Source organism: Vicia villosa, linkage group LG2 (genome assembly GCF_029867415.1).
Source record: "Vicia villosa cultivar HV-30 ecotype Madison, WI linkage group LG2, Vvil1.0, whole genome shotgun sequence".
In the NCBI taxonomy this organism is placed as follows: Eukaryota; Viridiplantae; Streptophyta; class Magnoliopsida; order Fabales; family Fabaceae; genus Vicia; species Vicia villosa.
In genome coordinates this window covers 152122458-152137890 of record NC_081181.1, presented here as the reverse complement: position 1 = coordinate 152137890, position 15433 = coordinate 152122458, and the positions used below count along the sequence as shown (strand labels likewise).

The 15433-nt window shown below is 34.4% G+C and overlaps 1 protein-coding gene across 1 annotated transcript; it reads right to left on the bottom strand.

The window, feature by feature from the left end:
• Nucleotides 1-1442: 1442 nt before the first annotated feature.
• Nucleotides 1443-5145, bottom strand: LOC131647088 (cyclin-dependent kinase C-2-like). Its single transcript, XM_058917001.1, has 12 exons — nt 4881-5145; nt 4461-4542; nt 4271-4361; nt 4129-4158; nt 3929-4038; nt 3775-3847; nt 3549-3669; nt 3350-3467; nt 2847-2986; nt 2651-2708; nt 1952-2022; nt 1443-1787 (listed from the first exon to the last, which is right to left on the bottom strand). The coding sequence occupies exons 1-12, from the start codon at nt 5021-5023 to the stop codon at nt 1601-1603; spliced, it is 1224 nt and encodes a 407-aa protein (XP_058772984.1). The 5' UTR covers nt 5024-5145; the 3' UTR covers nt 1443-1600.
• Nucleotides 5146-15433: the final 10288 nt, after the last annotated feature.

Below are 15433 nucleotides of genomic sequence, written 5' to 3'. Positions count from 1 at the left end.
CAATACGGCCTAAATGCAACATAGAATATTCATTCAAATTCTCTAACTATAATAGTTTAATTACAATAAAGGTTAATTATAATAATTATATTTAATTTAAGAAATGATTTAATTATTTTAATATTACTTGACTACTAATTATTCACATTATCCAAATATAATGGTGGTTAATTCAAACAAATCCACATTATAATTTATCTAATTAATTTTAGGATATATTTTGTTATTTTAATTTAATTTGAATTATTACTATCCAACTTCTCATATATATATGAATTACTATTTCTAAAAAGTGTGTCACGTCAAAAGAAAACCCTTCTCTAGAGAGAGATGCTCTCTCTTCTCTCTAGAATACCTCCTCCCAAACCTTTAGGGTTTGTTGGTGGCTGCCCCCCACCTTCATGGTGGCTCTCATCTACCACTTTTATGGTGGTCTCTCCTCCTTCTATGAAGGGTAATCCCTCTTTCACCCAACCCCACTCTCATACGTCCATCAAGTCTACCCCCCTCATCGGATTTTCCCTCCTTCCACTGCAAACCACCACTCAACCATCCTCCTCTCTGTTGAACCGACCGCCTCCTGAGCCACCACCACTACTAGAAGATGAAAATATCCTCAAGGTTGGTCTTAGCATCTCAAAGCCGCCCCTTTCCTCGATTTATGCTCTATTGGCTACGATTCGCGCACCCCAAAGTCGTCGTGGTTTTACAACAGGTTGTATTATGTCCCTCTCTTAGATCTAGCTTTTTATGTCCTTGTGTTGTCTATTTTATGCTTTGGTCATTTGGGTTTTAAGACTGCACTCATGGTGTTTGATAAAAAGCCTCAAAGGATTTTTGCGTTTTGGAGTAACACTATCTCTAGTCAACAACAAAGTTTTGAGCTTTCCATGAAAAGGGACAATTTTGAGAACAAAGGAAGTCGATATGCGCATACACAAGTCAAAGAAATCATCCTTAATTGGATTTGGAAAAAGACATATGTGTAATGTCTTAGATAATTCTCAAATATGGATGGGGTTTGTCCTATACCATAAGTCTATTGGTGTTTGTAATGTCTCTTGGCTTTTCTCTTAATGAAATAGCTTTTCCCATAAAAAAAAAAGTTACTATTTCTAATCATAAAACCACTTATCCAAAATTCAATGGCAGAAAGATAGAATAACGATGTATTTCTTTACTCCTGGAGTAAATATAGAAATTAATGACATTGCGCGACCCGTGCGTTTACTAGTTTATTATAGAAATGGAGAGCATCTTGGCCCAAATTCTTGTCGATTTCCTCATGCAATAGTACAACTAAGTTGATATATTGTCTTAAAATTACAACTGAATTACCATGTATTGTAGTTTTCAAGTGTGCAGAAAAAATTCAGTAAAAAGGGGTGTATTCAATAAACAATTAACTTGAACAGCAGGCTTGTAACATATAGACATAGTGCTGAAGTAAATTGCTTTCATTCAAAGTATATTTACAATCTAAAATCCATAGGAAATATATGTTTTTCTCAAATACTCTCAATCTACCATCTCACAGAGCATCACAAAATGAACAATAAATGTTTCAGTGCTGCCCCTAACATACTGTTGTTCGCGATTCCTACCCATGAAGACCACCTTGAGGATAATTTCGAGCTCCAACTGAATAGCCACTTCCACCTCCACCACAAGGACCACAATGGGGTCCTGCAGGCATTTTAAGACGCTTGGCGTATTCTTCATTTTGCCATTGTTGCTGACGCTTTTTCTTGGTCTGAAACTCATGTGAGGACTCATACTTGGGTAAACTAAGAAAAAAATGAGGGTAATGATGAGTTAAAATGCGTAGAAAATGATTAATTGATGGAAACAAGAAGTTATAGATGAATTAAATAACGGCCATTTATCTCATGAAGATCGAGGTAAAATTTCATCTTGAAAATGAAAAACTTAAGTGCATGAAGGTCCATACCTCTTAGGATCACATGGTAAAGGATCAGTCCAGAAGTACTCAGCATCAAGTGCGTCCTTCGCAGAAATTCTCTATTAATAAATCAAAAAGAAAAAGAAATTATATGATGCAGATCAAGAAGTTAATTGTTTCATCATAAAAGCATGCTGAATAATAATGTCATTGGCCCACACTTCAAAACAACACAGCCCAATTCTGTGTCACCAACATTATGTCATCAACTTTTTATTAAATTTTAATCACATTATAGAGTCGTCAACAACAACAACCAAGCCTTATTCCACCAAGTGGAGTCGGCTACATGGATTGCATTAAAGGGTCACTCGACCAAAACTAGATCATAAGCTCAAAAAAAAAAAATTATTGACTACTAACCAAAAAAAATTATTGACTTCAATTATTTTATTCATAAACATTTTCTCAAAACTTGGGGAAACTATGGTTGTTTATATTATCGAAAGAAAATAAAAACCAAGTAGGTTGCAACAAAACGAAAAGAAAAAAAAGGGTTTTCAGTTCTGAGAAGAGAAACACATTCAGAAGGCAACGGAATCGAATTTGCGTTAGCGATGGCATTTAACAAAGGACTCAGATCTGATGCAACGCTTATCGCTTCTTCTAAATCCTCCATGTAAAATAACAATTATACATTTATTTAGCAATTAATAGAATGGACCCACAAGTGATGAAGTGATATACCTGAGCTGGATCGAGTGTGAGCATCTTGTCCAACAACTCCAATGCATGAGGATCAAAACTTGAATTTAAGTCACATACAAAAGCCATTCAGATACAATCAGTTACAGCTAAAAGATAATGCAAGAGAATACATTGTATGTTTTTTAGTCTATAAAAATGCATATATGAATAATGATGTTTGCAATCTGATACTTACTGTCTGAAAGCACCCCTCAGACACCTTTTCATCGTTCTTTTCGGCTTAAAGTGATTGTACCAAGGAGTCTCCTGGACTCCTGGCCAGTTCACCTCGTCCGGGGTTCCACAAAGCCTAAAAATCCTAGTTACTTGCTCAGGCTACAATAGTAAAAAAGAAAACTTGCATTGTAAAAGCAAATACAACAAAAAATATCTAGCCATGTGAACAATGTACTAATCATATAATGCATTGGTTTAAGTATATAATGGAAACACATTTTCATAAAGAAACCATTATTAGGAATGACACCATAAGTATAAAAGCCACTACTAAGACAAAGACAGAACAGCTGAGCAAGTGATATGAAAAATCTTTTTCCTCATGCAATAATGCATAGCTGAAGGGAGTTTTGGAAATATAAAGGATTAAACCAAACCTGGCCAATAAAGTTTCTCAAAAAACAAAAACATTCAACAGTACTCCTGTCTCTGCTCAAGATTTATATATAAAGTATCACTAACCTCATCTTTTCCAGGAAAGATGGGCTTCCCATAAAGAAGCTCGGCGAAAATGCACCCAACGGACCACATGTCTACCGCTGGCCCATACCTTGTAGTCCCCAATAGTAACTCGGGGGGTCTAAATATATGGTGAAATAAACTTAGGCAAGCCAAAGTTAAAACCAAACACTAGTGACGGGATAAAATCAAGATCAATTACCTGTACCATAAAGTGATGACTCGATTTGTAAGGCTTGCATTATGCTCATTTGAAAATGACCGTGCCAATCCAAAATCTGCCAGTTTCAGATTACCTTCATTATCGATGAGAAGATTTGGTCCTGCAGAGAAACAAAATACATCACACGAAAATAATAGATTTGGTAAGAACTAAAATCAAAACCTTGGACATGCAGCACTTTGGAAGATTTTCACAAAAAGAGAACCTTTGATATCACGGTGAAGCACTTGATTGACATGACAATAATGAAGTCCTGTCAAGAGCTGCCTCATGTAACACTTTTGAGGAAAGAAAAAACAACTCAATCATCAATAAAATATTAATTATTAGTGTGTGAATTTACATTTCAACTGTCATACCTTAATTTGAGGGACAGTAAACCTCACGCCAGGCCGGTCTGCAAGACCCCTTAAATCATGGTCCATATATTCGAAGACCATATATATGTCACCTTTGTATTTGTTGCCATCTGTGCAATCCCAACACAACAGCGGAAAACAGTAAAAGCATAGAGCATATCATATACTAATGTAAAATATCATGAAAAAGAATAGCTTGCCTGGCCTCCCTTGATCATCTTTCTCAAGACCTGTATCAGAGAGCAAAAATGTAAAGTCACAAAAGGAATCTTTCTCAAGCCTACATCGTTTTGAATAGAAATCAGTTAAAAAAAACATTAAGATCAACATAGAATAAAGTACCTGGAGATGTGACGATTTCCTTCAATTTGATTACATTTTCATGATTTAGTTTCTTTAGAATTTTGATTTCTCGTATAGCAGTTATAGGAAACTGAAATGACATAATTTAAAAACGATTGAGAGGTAATCTAGCGGAATTTGAAACGAATTGAAAAAGACGTGCAGGAAGGGTGATGAAAGATATACATACCCCTTCTTTCTCATTGTCCATTCTTATTTTCTTGAGAGCAACGATTTCACGAGTTTGGATCTCTCGGGCCATGTAAACTTGACTGCATGCATATAAACATGTTAAAGAGTTGAATTTGAGGAAATATTAAAGCATGGAGTTTGAGGAAATAGAAGCAATGACAATCAGTGAATGGAACATAAAGTAGAAAAGTAGTTCCTATCCAAAGTGAATTTTTAAAGCATTGAATCAAACCATGTTAGTATAAAGAAGTATAATACAAAAGCAGAAAACCACATACATAACACATAATTCCAAAGAAAACCACATACGTCACAATTCCACAAACAACAAACAGTAATTCAATTCCAAAGAAAACCACGTTAATTCAAGTAACCTATAAGGACCTATAAATCTTGAAGTGGTTAAAGAAAAACTGACCCATAAGCTCCTTCGCCAATTTGCACCAATTTTTCAAAGCAATCAACGCTTCGGGATCCCCGCAAAAGCGATTCAATGACGTTTAGTTTCACTGGTGGGGCTGCCGGCAATTCAATGACGTTCATTTGCCCTAGGGCTGCCATTGCCCTAAAGGAGTAGGAATGCCGAAATTGATGATGAAAACCCTAAAACAACGAGGGTATTTGGAGACGTGGGAATGACAAATTGATAGCTTTCATTCTTATTTGCTTTTCTATTTATTTATACATAAATTATAGTCTCCGTGTTTGTGATTTCAAAATAACCGATTCTCCAACTTCTTATATTTCAAAACCTTTATACTGTTCCATTACAAATGAATAGATATAAACTCCCATAATTATACTGTTCCATTACAAATGAATAGATATAAACTCCCATAAGTGCCCTTTGTAATTTCAAAATAACCCACTACAAAAGGCTATTATCGTAATCAATTAATCATGTACTTAAATCCACGTGGCCGTTTCTCTAACCCTACATTCTTTTTGTCTTCAACCAATCAACATCAATTTTGACGTGACGCATGTACCCTAAACCAATTAACATCTATTTTTTCATCTTTTCAATAACTAATCAGAATCAATTTACGCATCCACTAACTTGATATATCATAGGGGTTGCTGTTTTCCAACACAAACCGTTTCAACTCATGTGTTTTTCCGATACATATTTGTCTTCCCAATTTCTCTCATCATTCCTAAGTAAATCTCTATCCATGGCTATTATAAAACTCATATGCTCATTAATTCTTCACATAACTGGTTGTTCAACTTCTTCCATTTCAAGGTTTGTGTCGACTTCCTTTCAATGTTTGTGATTTTCAAAATGTTATCTTCACCATTAATGTTCCTGTTTTCATGGTTTCATCCATGTTTCCAGGATTTAACTAGATTAAATTATGTTGAAATTGATGCACATTTCTATAATATTTTAGCAAAATATATGACAATGTTTAGAGAAAACTAGAATAATCTAAAGTTGCTAAATGTTTCTAGAGTGTTATAATAAATCTTAGATTAACTAATAGCCTAGAAAGTTCTCTGTCAATGTAATGTAGAAAAGACAAACAAAAATCTAGATAGTTTTATTCTAGTAACATCATCAAACACCTATAAATAGGCAAGCATATGTGTAATTGTATTCAAGCCTTTAAGGTTCAATATCAATATAATTGGAGACTTCATTCTACTATTACTCTCCTCCTACAACAAATTGATTACTTATGTGTTACCATGCTCCAATACTAACTCACACACTACTTGCTACGATCTTTCAACTATCAACCCAAGCTCTTCACACTATCCAACTATATTCTAAACTATCACTACTACCCTCAAAGACCAATAGTGGTATCAGAGCTACGTTCGGTCATTCACAGGGCGTAGCGAACTATTTCTTTTTGTCACCGACTATTTTATAAAAACTAGAAAATGAGGTCTCTGACTCAAACACAAAGGAGTACAGGTAGCTACACGGCCCGACTCTGTTTGAGTTAAAACCCAAAACTAAAAATGAGAGAGACTTAATTTCAAGCACAACTGATGTCGTAAACCTATGGCAAATAAGGCTCAAGTTCTGATAAAGCACAAGTCTAAGCGATAAAAAAAATTGAGACCTTTGACCTCCGAGGCTCAACTTGAGTACAAGCCTAGGGAGACAAATACATCTACTAGAGCAAGAAAGAGTCCCTGTCAAAATTCTTCTACAAGAATGACAAGGAGACTCATAAGTAACTAAGAAGCCAGAGTGATGATAAGGAGATTAACATGCAACTAGATAACAAAAGTGGTCCTTTTAGAAGTCTTTAACAAGACAAATAAGGTTGACCCCAAACGCAACTAAGGAGTGAAAATGATTCTCGTCAAAAACCTTCAACAATGTTGAGAAAGAGTTTAATAACATTCATTGAGACAAGTAGTGTGACAAAATTGAATCATGGTGGAGATAATGTTTTTTAAAATAAAATATATTACATAAAAGTATCAATGAAGGAGAAGATAGCTTCACAAATTCACATTTGAACAACTGAATGGAGTACACTTGGAGTTACTGAAATATGCATCAAGGAGGGGTGTTGAAATTGATGCACATTTCTAGAATATTCTAGCAAAATATATGACAATGTTTAGAGAAAACTAGAATAATCTAAAGTTGCTACATGTTTCTAGAGTGTTATAATAAATCTTAGATTAATAGCCCAGAAAGTTCTCTGTCAATGTAATGTAGAAAAGACAAACAAAAGTCTAGATAGTTCTATCCTAGTAACATCATCAAACACCTATAAATAGGCAAGCATATGTGTAATTGTATTCAGGCCTTTAAGGTTCAATATCAATATAATTGGAGGCTTCATTCTACTATTACTCTCCTCCTACAACAAATTGATTACTTATGTGTTACCATGCTCCAATACTAACTCACACACTACTTGCTACTATCTTTCAACTATCAACTCAAACTCTTCACATTATCCAACTACATTCTAAACTATCACTACTACTCTCAAATACCAACAAATTATCTGAGGCAGTGTTACACCTCAATTTTACAGATTCTAACCATACATTTTTCCTTTCACTTTCTTTCTATGCCAATAAACAAAAATTTGCTTGAAGATTAGAGATGAATAAAAGCATGAAGCGGCGAGAGACACAATCTTTAACTAGCACAAACTAAACAAACTACAATCTTCCTCTTACACTTCCAATTTTTCTTCATGTTCCTACTATATCATCATGGAATTTTTTATCAATTATTTTTAACTCAAGAAGTTGTTTGTGTAATTTTTTATTGTCTAAGTTATTGTTTATATCTTGAATGAATTTAAGTTGAGTTGAGATCTATAACTTATATTTTTTAATTTTTTTTACGAATATAACAAAGCTTGAATTAGTTGTAAATAAATTAATTTTTTATACATGCAAAACTTAAATTATTTTAAGTTTTAATTTATTAGTATATTAATAATTTAATTGTGAATAGAAAAAATTAAAACGTATATCAATATATTAATAATTATTTCTTTCTCTCAAGTCGCTAATCAATTTCATATATTTAAAATAAATGTTTAAAAAATAATAGTTTTGAATAAAACTAGATTCTAAATTTTTTTTGAGAAAAACATGATTCTTAATAAATAAATATTTTCTAGTTATTTTTAATAAATTTCAATTTTCATTTAAATGAAAAATTTCTTTTTACTTGAATTAAATTATGAGTTCCTAGTAATTAAACTCTATCATTTATTTTAAGTACATAGAAAATAATTTAATTTAAATATAAAAAGTCATTTAAAAAGAAGAAGAAATTATTTTTTATGAAGAATCATGATTATCTTAAAAAAAATTAGAATCACGTTTTATTAAAAATAAATATATTTCTACGCATTTCTTTTTAACTATATAAAACTTATTAATCACTTGAAAAAAATAAATAATTTATTAAGTTATAGATATTATTTTAATTAGACCGTACAAATAAATATGAATATTTTATTAATTATAGTATACATAAAATATCTATATATGGAATGATTTTATTATGTGAAAAAAGAAAATATTATATATATATATATATATATAAATATATATATATATATATATATATATATATATAAATATATATATATATATATATATATATATATATATATATATATATATATATATATATATATATATATATATATATATATATATATATATATGGTTATATTTATTCCAAGAGTAAGTGTTCAACACTTACTCTAAATCTTAACCATTGATTATCATTAATCCAACAGCTTTAATTAAAGTTTTATATAAAAAAAATATTTCCAAAAATAATTAGATTAAATGATCAATTAAAACCGTTAAATTAATGAAAATCAATGGTTAAGATTTCCAAAAAAGTTGGGCCAAACGAGATATATATATATATATATATATATTGAGAAGAATCAATGATTACTCTTGGAGTAAGAATATCTCTCCTATATATATATATATATATATATATATATATATATAGGAGGGATATTCTTACTCCAAGAGTAATCATTGATTCTTCTCAATATATATATATATATATATATATATATATATATATATATATGGGGACGACTCAAGTGAGAACACTTGGTTATTATGAGAAATGAGAATAATGAATCACGACCATTAAATTTTGATTTGTTGATTTTAATGAACTTGATTGGTTTCTCTTTCTATGTTGATTTAAAATAAATATTAAGGATCATAGAAAGAGAAATCAATCCAGTCCATTAAAATCAACAAATCAAAATTTAATGGTCGTGATTCATTGTCCTCATTTCTCATGATAACCAATTGTTCTCACTTGAGTCGTCATATATATATATATATATATATATATATATATATATATATATATATATATATATATATATATATATATATATATATACTAGTGGGATACCTTGTAAACTCAAGCTTCTCAATGAAGGACTTTGTTTTGATGAAGACAAATCTCTTAGTGTCAAGAAGGCAAAGATGAAGTTCAAAGATAAAGCATCATGTTCAAATTCAAGCAATTACATGTCAAAGATAAAGCACCATGATTTAAGGCTTTGGATTCAAGCTATTGCATTTTAAGAAGGTATAACGATAATATTTACTTTTACTAAAGTCTAAGATGCTCAAGTAATCAAACTCTCATTGCATATATTATCCATGCCCATAACTCAAAAGTCTTAGGCAAATTTATCAAGTTTTCCTATGTGCAATCGATTGCTGCGTTGGTGCAATCGATTGCTCCCTGAAGCTTTTTCAAAAATATAGCCTAAAAACACTTAGCATAATTTTTGTCCTATTAGTGCAATCGATTGCTGTTTTGGTGCAATCGATTGCTTGCTGAAGCTTTTTCAAAAAATATAGTTGTTGGCCCTTGTGCAATCAATTGTTGTTTTTGTGCAATCGATTGCACCCTGTACGAAATTGAAAAACCAATAGCTTTTTATACACCCTTTCATACACCACTTCATGGAACCATTTCATTTCAAATTGACAATTGTTCATGGTATTTCTTCATTCATTTGTCATGTTTCAAAAGGTTGTTATGCACATATAAATACAAATAATTTCAAATCACAAATTACCTCTTCCAATAAAAACTCTTAGAAATTTTTGAAGGATAGAAAAACACTTAGAAAGGGGGGGGGGGGTTGAATAAGTGTAGTCTAAAAACTTGAACAGTAAAAACAAATTGCACAGTTATTTTTATCCTGGTTCGTTGTTAACTAAACTACTCCAGTCCACCCCCACGGAGTGATTTACCTCACCTGAGGATTTAATCCACTAATCACACGAGATTACAATGGTTTTCCATTTAGACAACTTCTAAGTCTTCTAGAGTCTTCTGATCACAACTTGATCACTCTAGGAACAACTGCTTAGAGACCTTCTAAGACTTCTCTAGAGTATACTGATCACAACCCGATCACTCTAGGAACAACTGCTTAGAGACCTTCTAAGACTTCTCTAGAGTATACTAATCACAACCCGATCACTCTATTCCTTTACAATTTAATGTAAACAAATTCTAAGAGTATTACAATTGCTTCTTAAAAGCGATAATCACAAACTGTGATATTTCTCTTACAGATTTAAGCTTAGACTCACTAAAGTATTACAAAAGTAATGTAGTGAGGTTGATGAAGATGAACTTTCTGAGCTTTGATTTGAACAGCGTTTCAGCAAGTTAATTATCAGCAGATTCGGTAACTTTGCTTCTCATCAGAACTTCATATTTATAGGCATTTGAGAAGATGACCGTTGGGAGCATTTAATGCTTTGCGTATTCCGTACAGCATTGCATTTAATGTTTCACTGTTTTGTCAACTACCTCGAGCCTTGCTTTTGCTGTGACTACTGACATTGCCTTTAATAGCTTCTAACGTTCCTTTTGTCAGTCAGCGTAGCCTGCCATCTAGTACTTGATTCTGATTTGTTCTTTGTAAATACTACGTTGAATATCATCAGAGTACAAACAGCTTGGTGCAGAGCATCTTCTGATCTTCTGATCTTGATATGCTTCTGAGCGTGATTTCATGACTTCAGTGCTTCTGCTTCTGAACTCAAGTTCTTCTGATGCTTCTAATAGACCATGTTCTGATTCTGCTTGACCATCTTCTGATGTCTTGCCAGACCATGTGCTGAAGTTGCATACTGAACCTTCTGAGTCAAAGCTTCTTAGCGCTGATTTGTGCATACTCTTTATATATTTCCTGAAAAGGAAATTGCATAGGATTAGAGTACCATATTATCTTGAGCAAAATTCATATACATTGTTATCATCAAAACTAAGATTATTGATCAGAACAATTCTTGTTCTAACAATCTCCCCCTTTTTGATGATGACAAAAATATATATAAATGATATGAATTTGCAATCAGAATAACAGACGGCAAAAGACAATTACACAGTTATAGCATAAGCATATAAACATAATGTGAATGTGTCTCCCCCTGAGATTAACAATCTCCCCCTGAGATGAATAATCTCCCCCTGAAATTAATACTAGAAGAATTTTATAAATAAAAGACTTCCCTGAGTATTTCAGTAGAGACGTTCACATATGCTTGAACTTCAGAACATTCACTGCTTCTGATTTCTGCTTCCATAGGACAGCTTCAGAGCATTGAATTTCTTTAGATCCTCAGAACATTCACAACTTCTGATTGTTGCTTCCATCGGACAGCTTCAGAACTTGAATTTCTTTGATCCTCAGAATATTCACAGCTTCTGATTTCTGCTTCCATAGGGCAGCTTCAGAGCATTGAATTTCTTTAGATCCTCAGAACATTCACAGCTTATGATTTCTGCTTCCATAGGACAGCTTCATAGCATTGAATTTCTTTAGATCCTTAGAACATTCACAGCTTCTGATTCCTGCTTCCATCGGACAGCTTCAGAACTTGAATTTCTTTGATCCTCAGAACATTCACAGCTTCTGATTTCTGCTTCCATCGGACAGCTTCAGAGCTTGAATTTCTTCTTACATCACTTCATGCTAGATTGTATCAGAACATTGTTGAATGTACCAGAGCATCATCAGAGCATCTCTACATCCTGAAATGTTACAGAACAAAACTAAACGACAAAAGTCAGCATGAATGAATCGGAACATAAAATATGTTTCAGAGTCATATAAGCCATATAGAATGTATCAGAACATATTCTATCATCAGAATATCTGAACATTCTTCCTTCTTGCTTCTGATTCTGAAGCTTCATAGCACTCAGCTTGCTTCAAGAATCCAAGAACTTGATTCATCTTGTTGCTAATTGATCTTGAATCTTCAATTCCTGCAACAACACAACTTAGAAACATATGAAGCTTGCAGCTTCTGTTAGTAATGTGGGGGCTTTCTTCCCGGCAATTGCTAATATAAATCAAATCATTTATCACTATTTCTCCCCCTTTTTGTCATAACATCAAAAAGGATGTAAAAGATTTAGATGTAAGCATTCGACAAAGGAAAGAAAAACAAATAATCATTGATAAAACAAGCAGAAGTACAAGAGTTATGCAGAAAACAGATGCAACAAACAAACAGAAATCAACTAAGACACAAAGACTAAGACCCTAGCTTTGACAAAATCTTGGCTAGTGTCTCATGGATCCCATTGTTGCTCTCAGTCTGCCTTGCCATGAAGGCTCTGAACTCTGCATTGGTCTCATCTTGCCTATCCAGACGAGAAGCCAGGTCATTTTGATTCTTCTGCATGGCCTCCAAAGTCCGCACCAGATAGGAGGGTTCACCAGAACAAGAAACTTCCAGACTTCTGTTGACTGGCATAGCATTCTCTACTGCTGCTTCCATGGTAGTCTCTTCAGGGAGATCATCAGAATGTACCACCACATTCTCAGCAGGATGATCTTCTGAATGAGAACAGTCAATCTCTTCAGCATCTTCCATCTCTACATCTGAGTCAGACTCAGAAATAGCTTCAGCATATTCTGGTTCTGGGAACTCAGAATTTCCATCTTCCAGGGCTTGAAGAATGGTTGCAAGATTTGTTGGAGAAGGAGGACCAGCAACAGCTGCAGGATAGACCACTTCTGGAAAGTCCATATCAGGAGCACTTTCAGAAGGGTTCATTCTGAACCAGTTGAACAGCCCCTGAAAGTCACCAGTCAGAACCATGAACTTTGGTCGCCAGACCACAAGAGTTCTGCAGGGATTCCCAGTTAACTCATCTTCAGGCATCCTTTCCTTAAGAATTCTTCTGTTTCTGATGACATGACGATATCTGCCATCATCAAATTCTAACAAGAGTCTAGGAGCACCACGTGCTTCAGCAGTGAATCTTCTCTGCACATTCATAGCTTCAACTTGGAAACTCTGTCTAAGAGCTCTCCAGAGGTTGCGAAGAGAACGCTCATCCAGATTATGGCGGTAGGCAGTTTCCAGAAGCTCTAACCAACGGTTCACACGATAGTGTAAGAGCTCAAGAAAGACAAGAGTAGCTGGTGCAGGAGGGCGAAAGGTGAAGCTGTAATCAGGGTAAAGACAAGAGTATGGATTTGGGGTCCTGGTAGGTATGGGATATGAAAGACAAGGGTCAGAAGGAAGAGGGTTAGAAGATGAGGATGGAATATCTGTAGTTTGGTGTGATGAGGATGGAATATTTGTGGGAAGTATAGTAGTTGAGGGAGTAGGGTTCAGAATTATAGGGGGTGAGGGTGGTTGCAGGTTAATTTGTGGGGGTGTGATGGGAGTTGATGTTTCAGAAGGAGATAGCAGAATGAATGAGGGAGATTCTGAGGGGGTTGGGATGTATTCCTGCCTGGAATAAATACCAGTCTTCTTAGCTCTAGAAGGATCCACCTTAAGAGGGTCAAAGGTGACCTTCTTCTTTTTAGCTTCTTTTTCAGCATCTTCTGCTGCTTTTCTTTTCAGTTTCTTCTCTCTCTTCTTCTGATCCTTCTTCCGAAGATCAGTCTGAGAGGGAAGCACTCTTCCACGTATCCATGCAGGATCAACGGAAGCTTGCGTCTTCACAGAACTTTCCAGATAATGCTTAACAGTTTTAACCAGTTCAGCTTGAAACATGGTTGAGAAACCTTGAACAGGGACTCTTCTGATAGGGATATCAGAGAGAACAGTTGGAACAGAAATTATTTCCTTCACCAGTTTCATTCTTAACAGATCAAAGCTAGAGAAGACAGTGCCTTGATCAGTTCTGAAGAAAGAAGGAGTTCCACAAGTCTTAAGAGACTCCAGCAAATCACTTTCAATCAGAATATCTGAGATCATTCTGCCGAAAGGAATAATATTCTTCGGAAGATGAGGATACTGCTCCCAATACTCATCCCTAGATTCTTCAATAGCCAGCTTCAGGTTTTCAAAGAGTATGTTGGAAATATTAAGTTTAATGCTCTTTCCAATACAAGAGAGAGTATACTTCTGAACTGGATTGATGAAGGTGGAGGAGAGAGACTTCTTTCTGTGGTGAAGAGAACCCATGATGATCTCAGCCCACACCTGAAATAGAGGTCTCAACGTGCCAGTCATGTTGGAGTTAATACCAGTGACGGTTGAGATAAGTTTCTCAACTTTGTTCCAATCAACCCTTCCAGCAAGAGGGCCAGTTTCACCTTCTTCATCATCATCATCAAGATTGTACAGTTTTCTGATCAGAGCTTCAGTGACCACAACTTCATGCCCTAGCACGAAAGAGAGAATGGCGGTTGGAGTGACGGTTGCGTGCGCCCAGAAATCTTTCACAAGAGCGGGAAAGACTGGTCCAACCAATCTACCCAAATAGTTAGCCCATCCTTGAGCCATAAACCTAGCTTCTGGCTTGAAAGCATATGCAGCCAAGTCAACAAAGTCCACAGGGGACTCACACAGTACTTCCATTTCCGATGGAGACAAAGAGCAAGTTTTCAGAGGAACAAATTCAAGCTTGTTGAGAACCAGTTGAGATGAAGACATTTCTTCAGACCGAGAGTTACTTGAAGATGGGTTCATGATGAGTGCTAGGTTGAAGATGAGTAAACTAGGGTTTATGCAGAAATGCAGAAAGACAGAGAAAGATGGTGAACTTTGAAAAACTGAACGCAAAGAGGGAAATGAAAGAGGGAAAACTGAAACGTTTGAAGAATATAAAAAAAATAAAGGAAATGATGAATGACATTTAATGTTACGTGACAAGAGGAGAGAGAAATTATGACAAATGAAGTGATAGAACAGTTACCTAGGAAAGGCGCCTCCTCAACTGCATGCATGTTTGTCCAAATAGGGTAGACACGTGTTACCATCTGGAAATAGATGACAGATGTATTTTTAAAAAAAACTTTACGCCTTTTAATTCAGATCACTACTTCTGATTGTCATTCTTTAGAAAAGATCTTGTTCTGATAGGATCATCTTTCTTTCCAATAATGACATCTTCTGAGTGAGTAGATGTGAGTCTAGATGATCTTCTGATAGTTGGTTCTTCAGAAATTCTCAGATTTTCCAAGGATGCAGCAATTTGATCTTATGATT

What these genes read in the sequence shown, in the direction of transcription:
- LOC131647088 (XM_058917001.1), bottom strand. Translation starts at nt 5,023, where the DNA reads ATGGCAGCCCTAGGGCAAATGAACGTCATTGAATTGCCGGCAGCCCCA. An exon ending in ATTGGCGAAGGAGCTTATGG is followed by an intron (nt 4,543 to 4,880) that starts GTCAGTTTTTCT and finishes ATATGCATGCAG; the next exon opens with TCAAGTTTACATGGCCCGAG. An exon ending in GTCATCACTTTATGGTACAG is followed by an intron (nt 3,468 to 3,548) that starts GTAATTGATCTT and finishes CCATATATTTAG; the next exon opens with ACCCCCCGAGTTACTATTGG.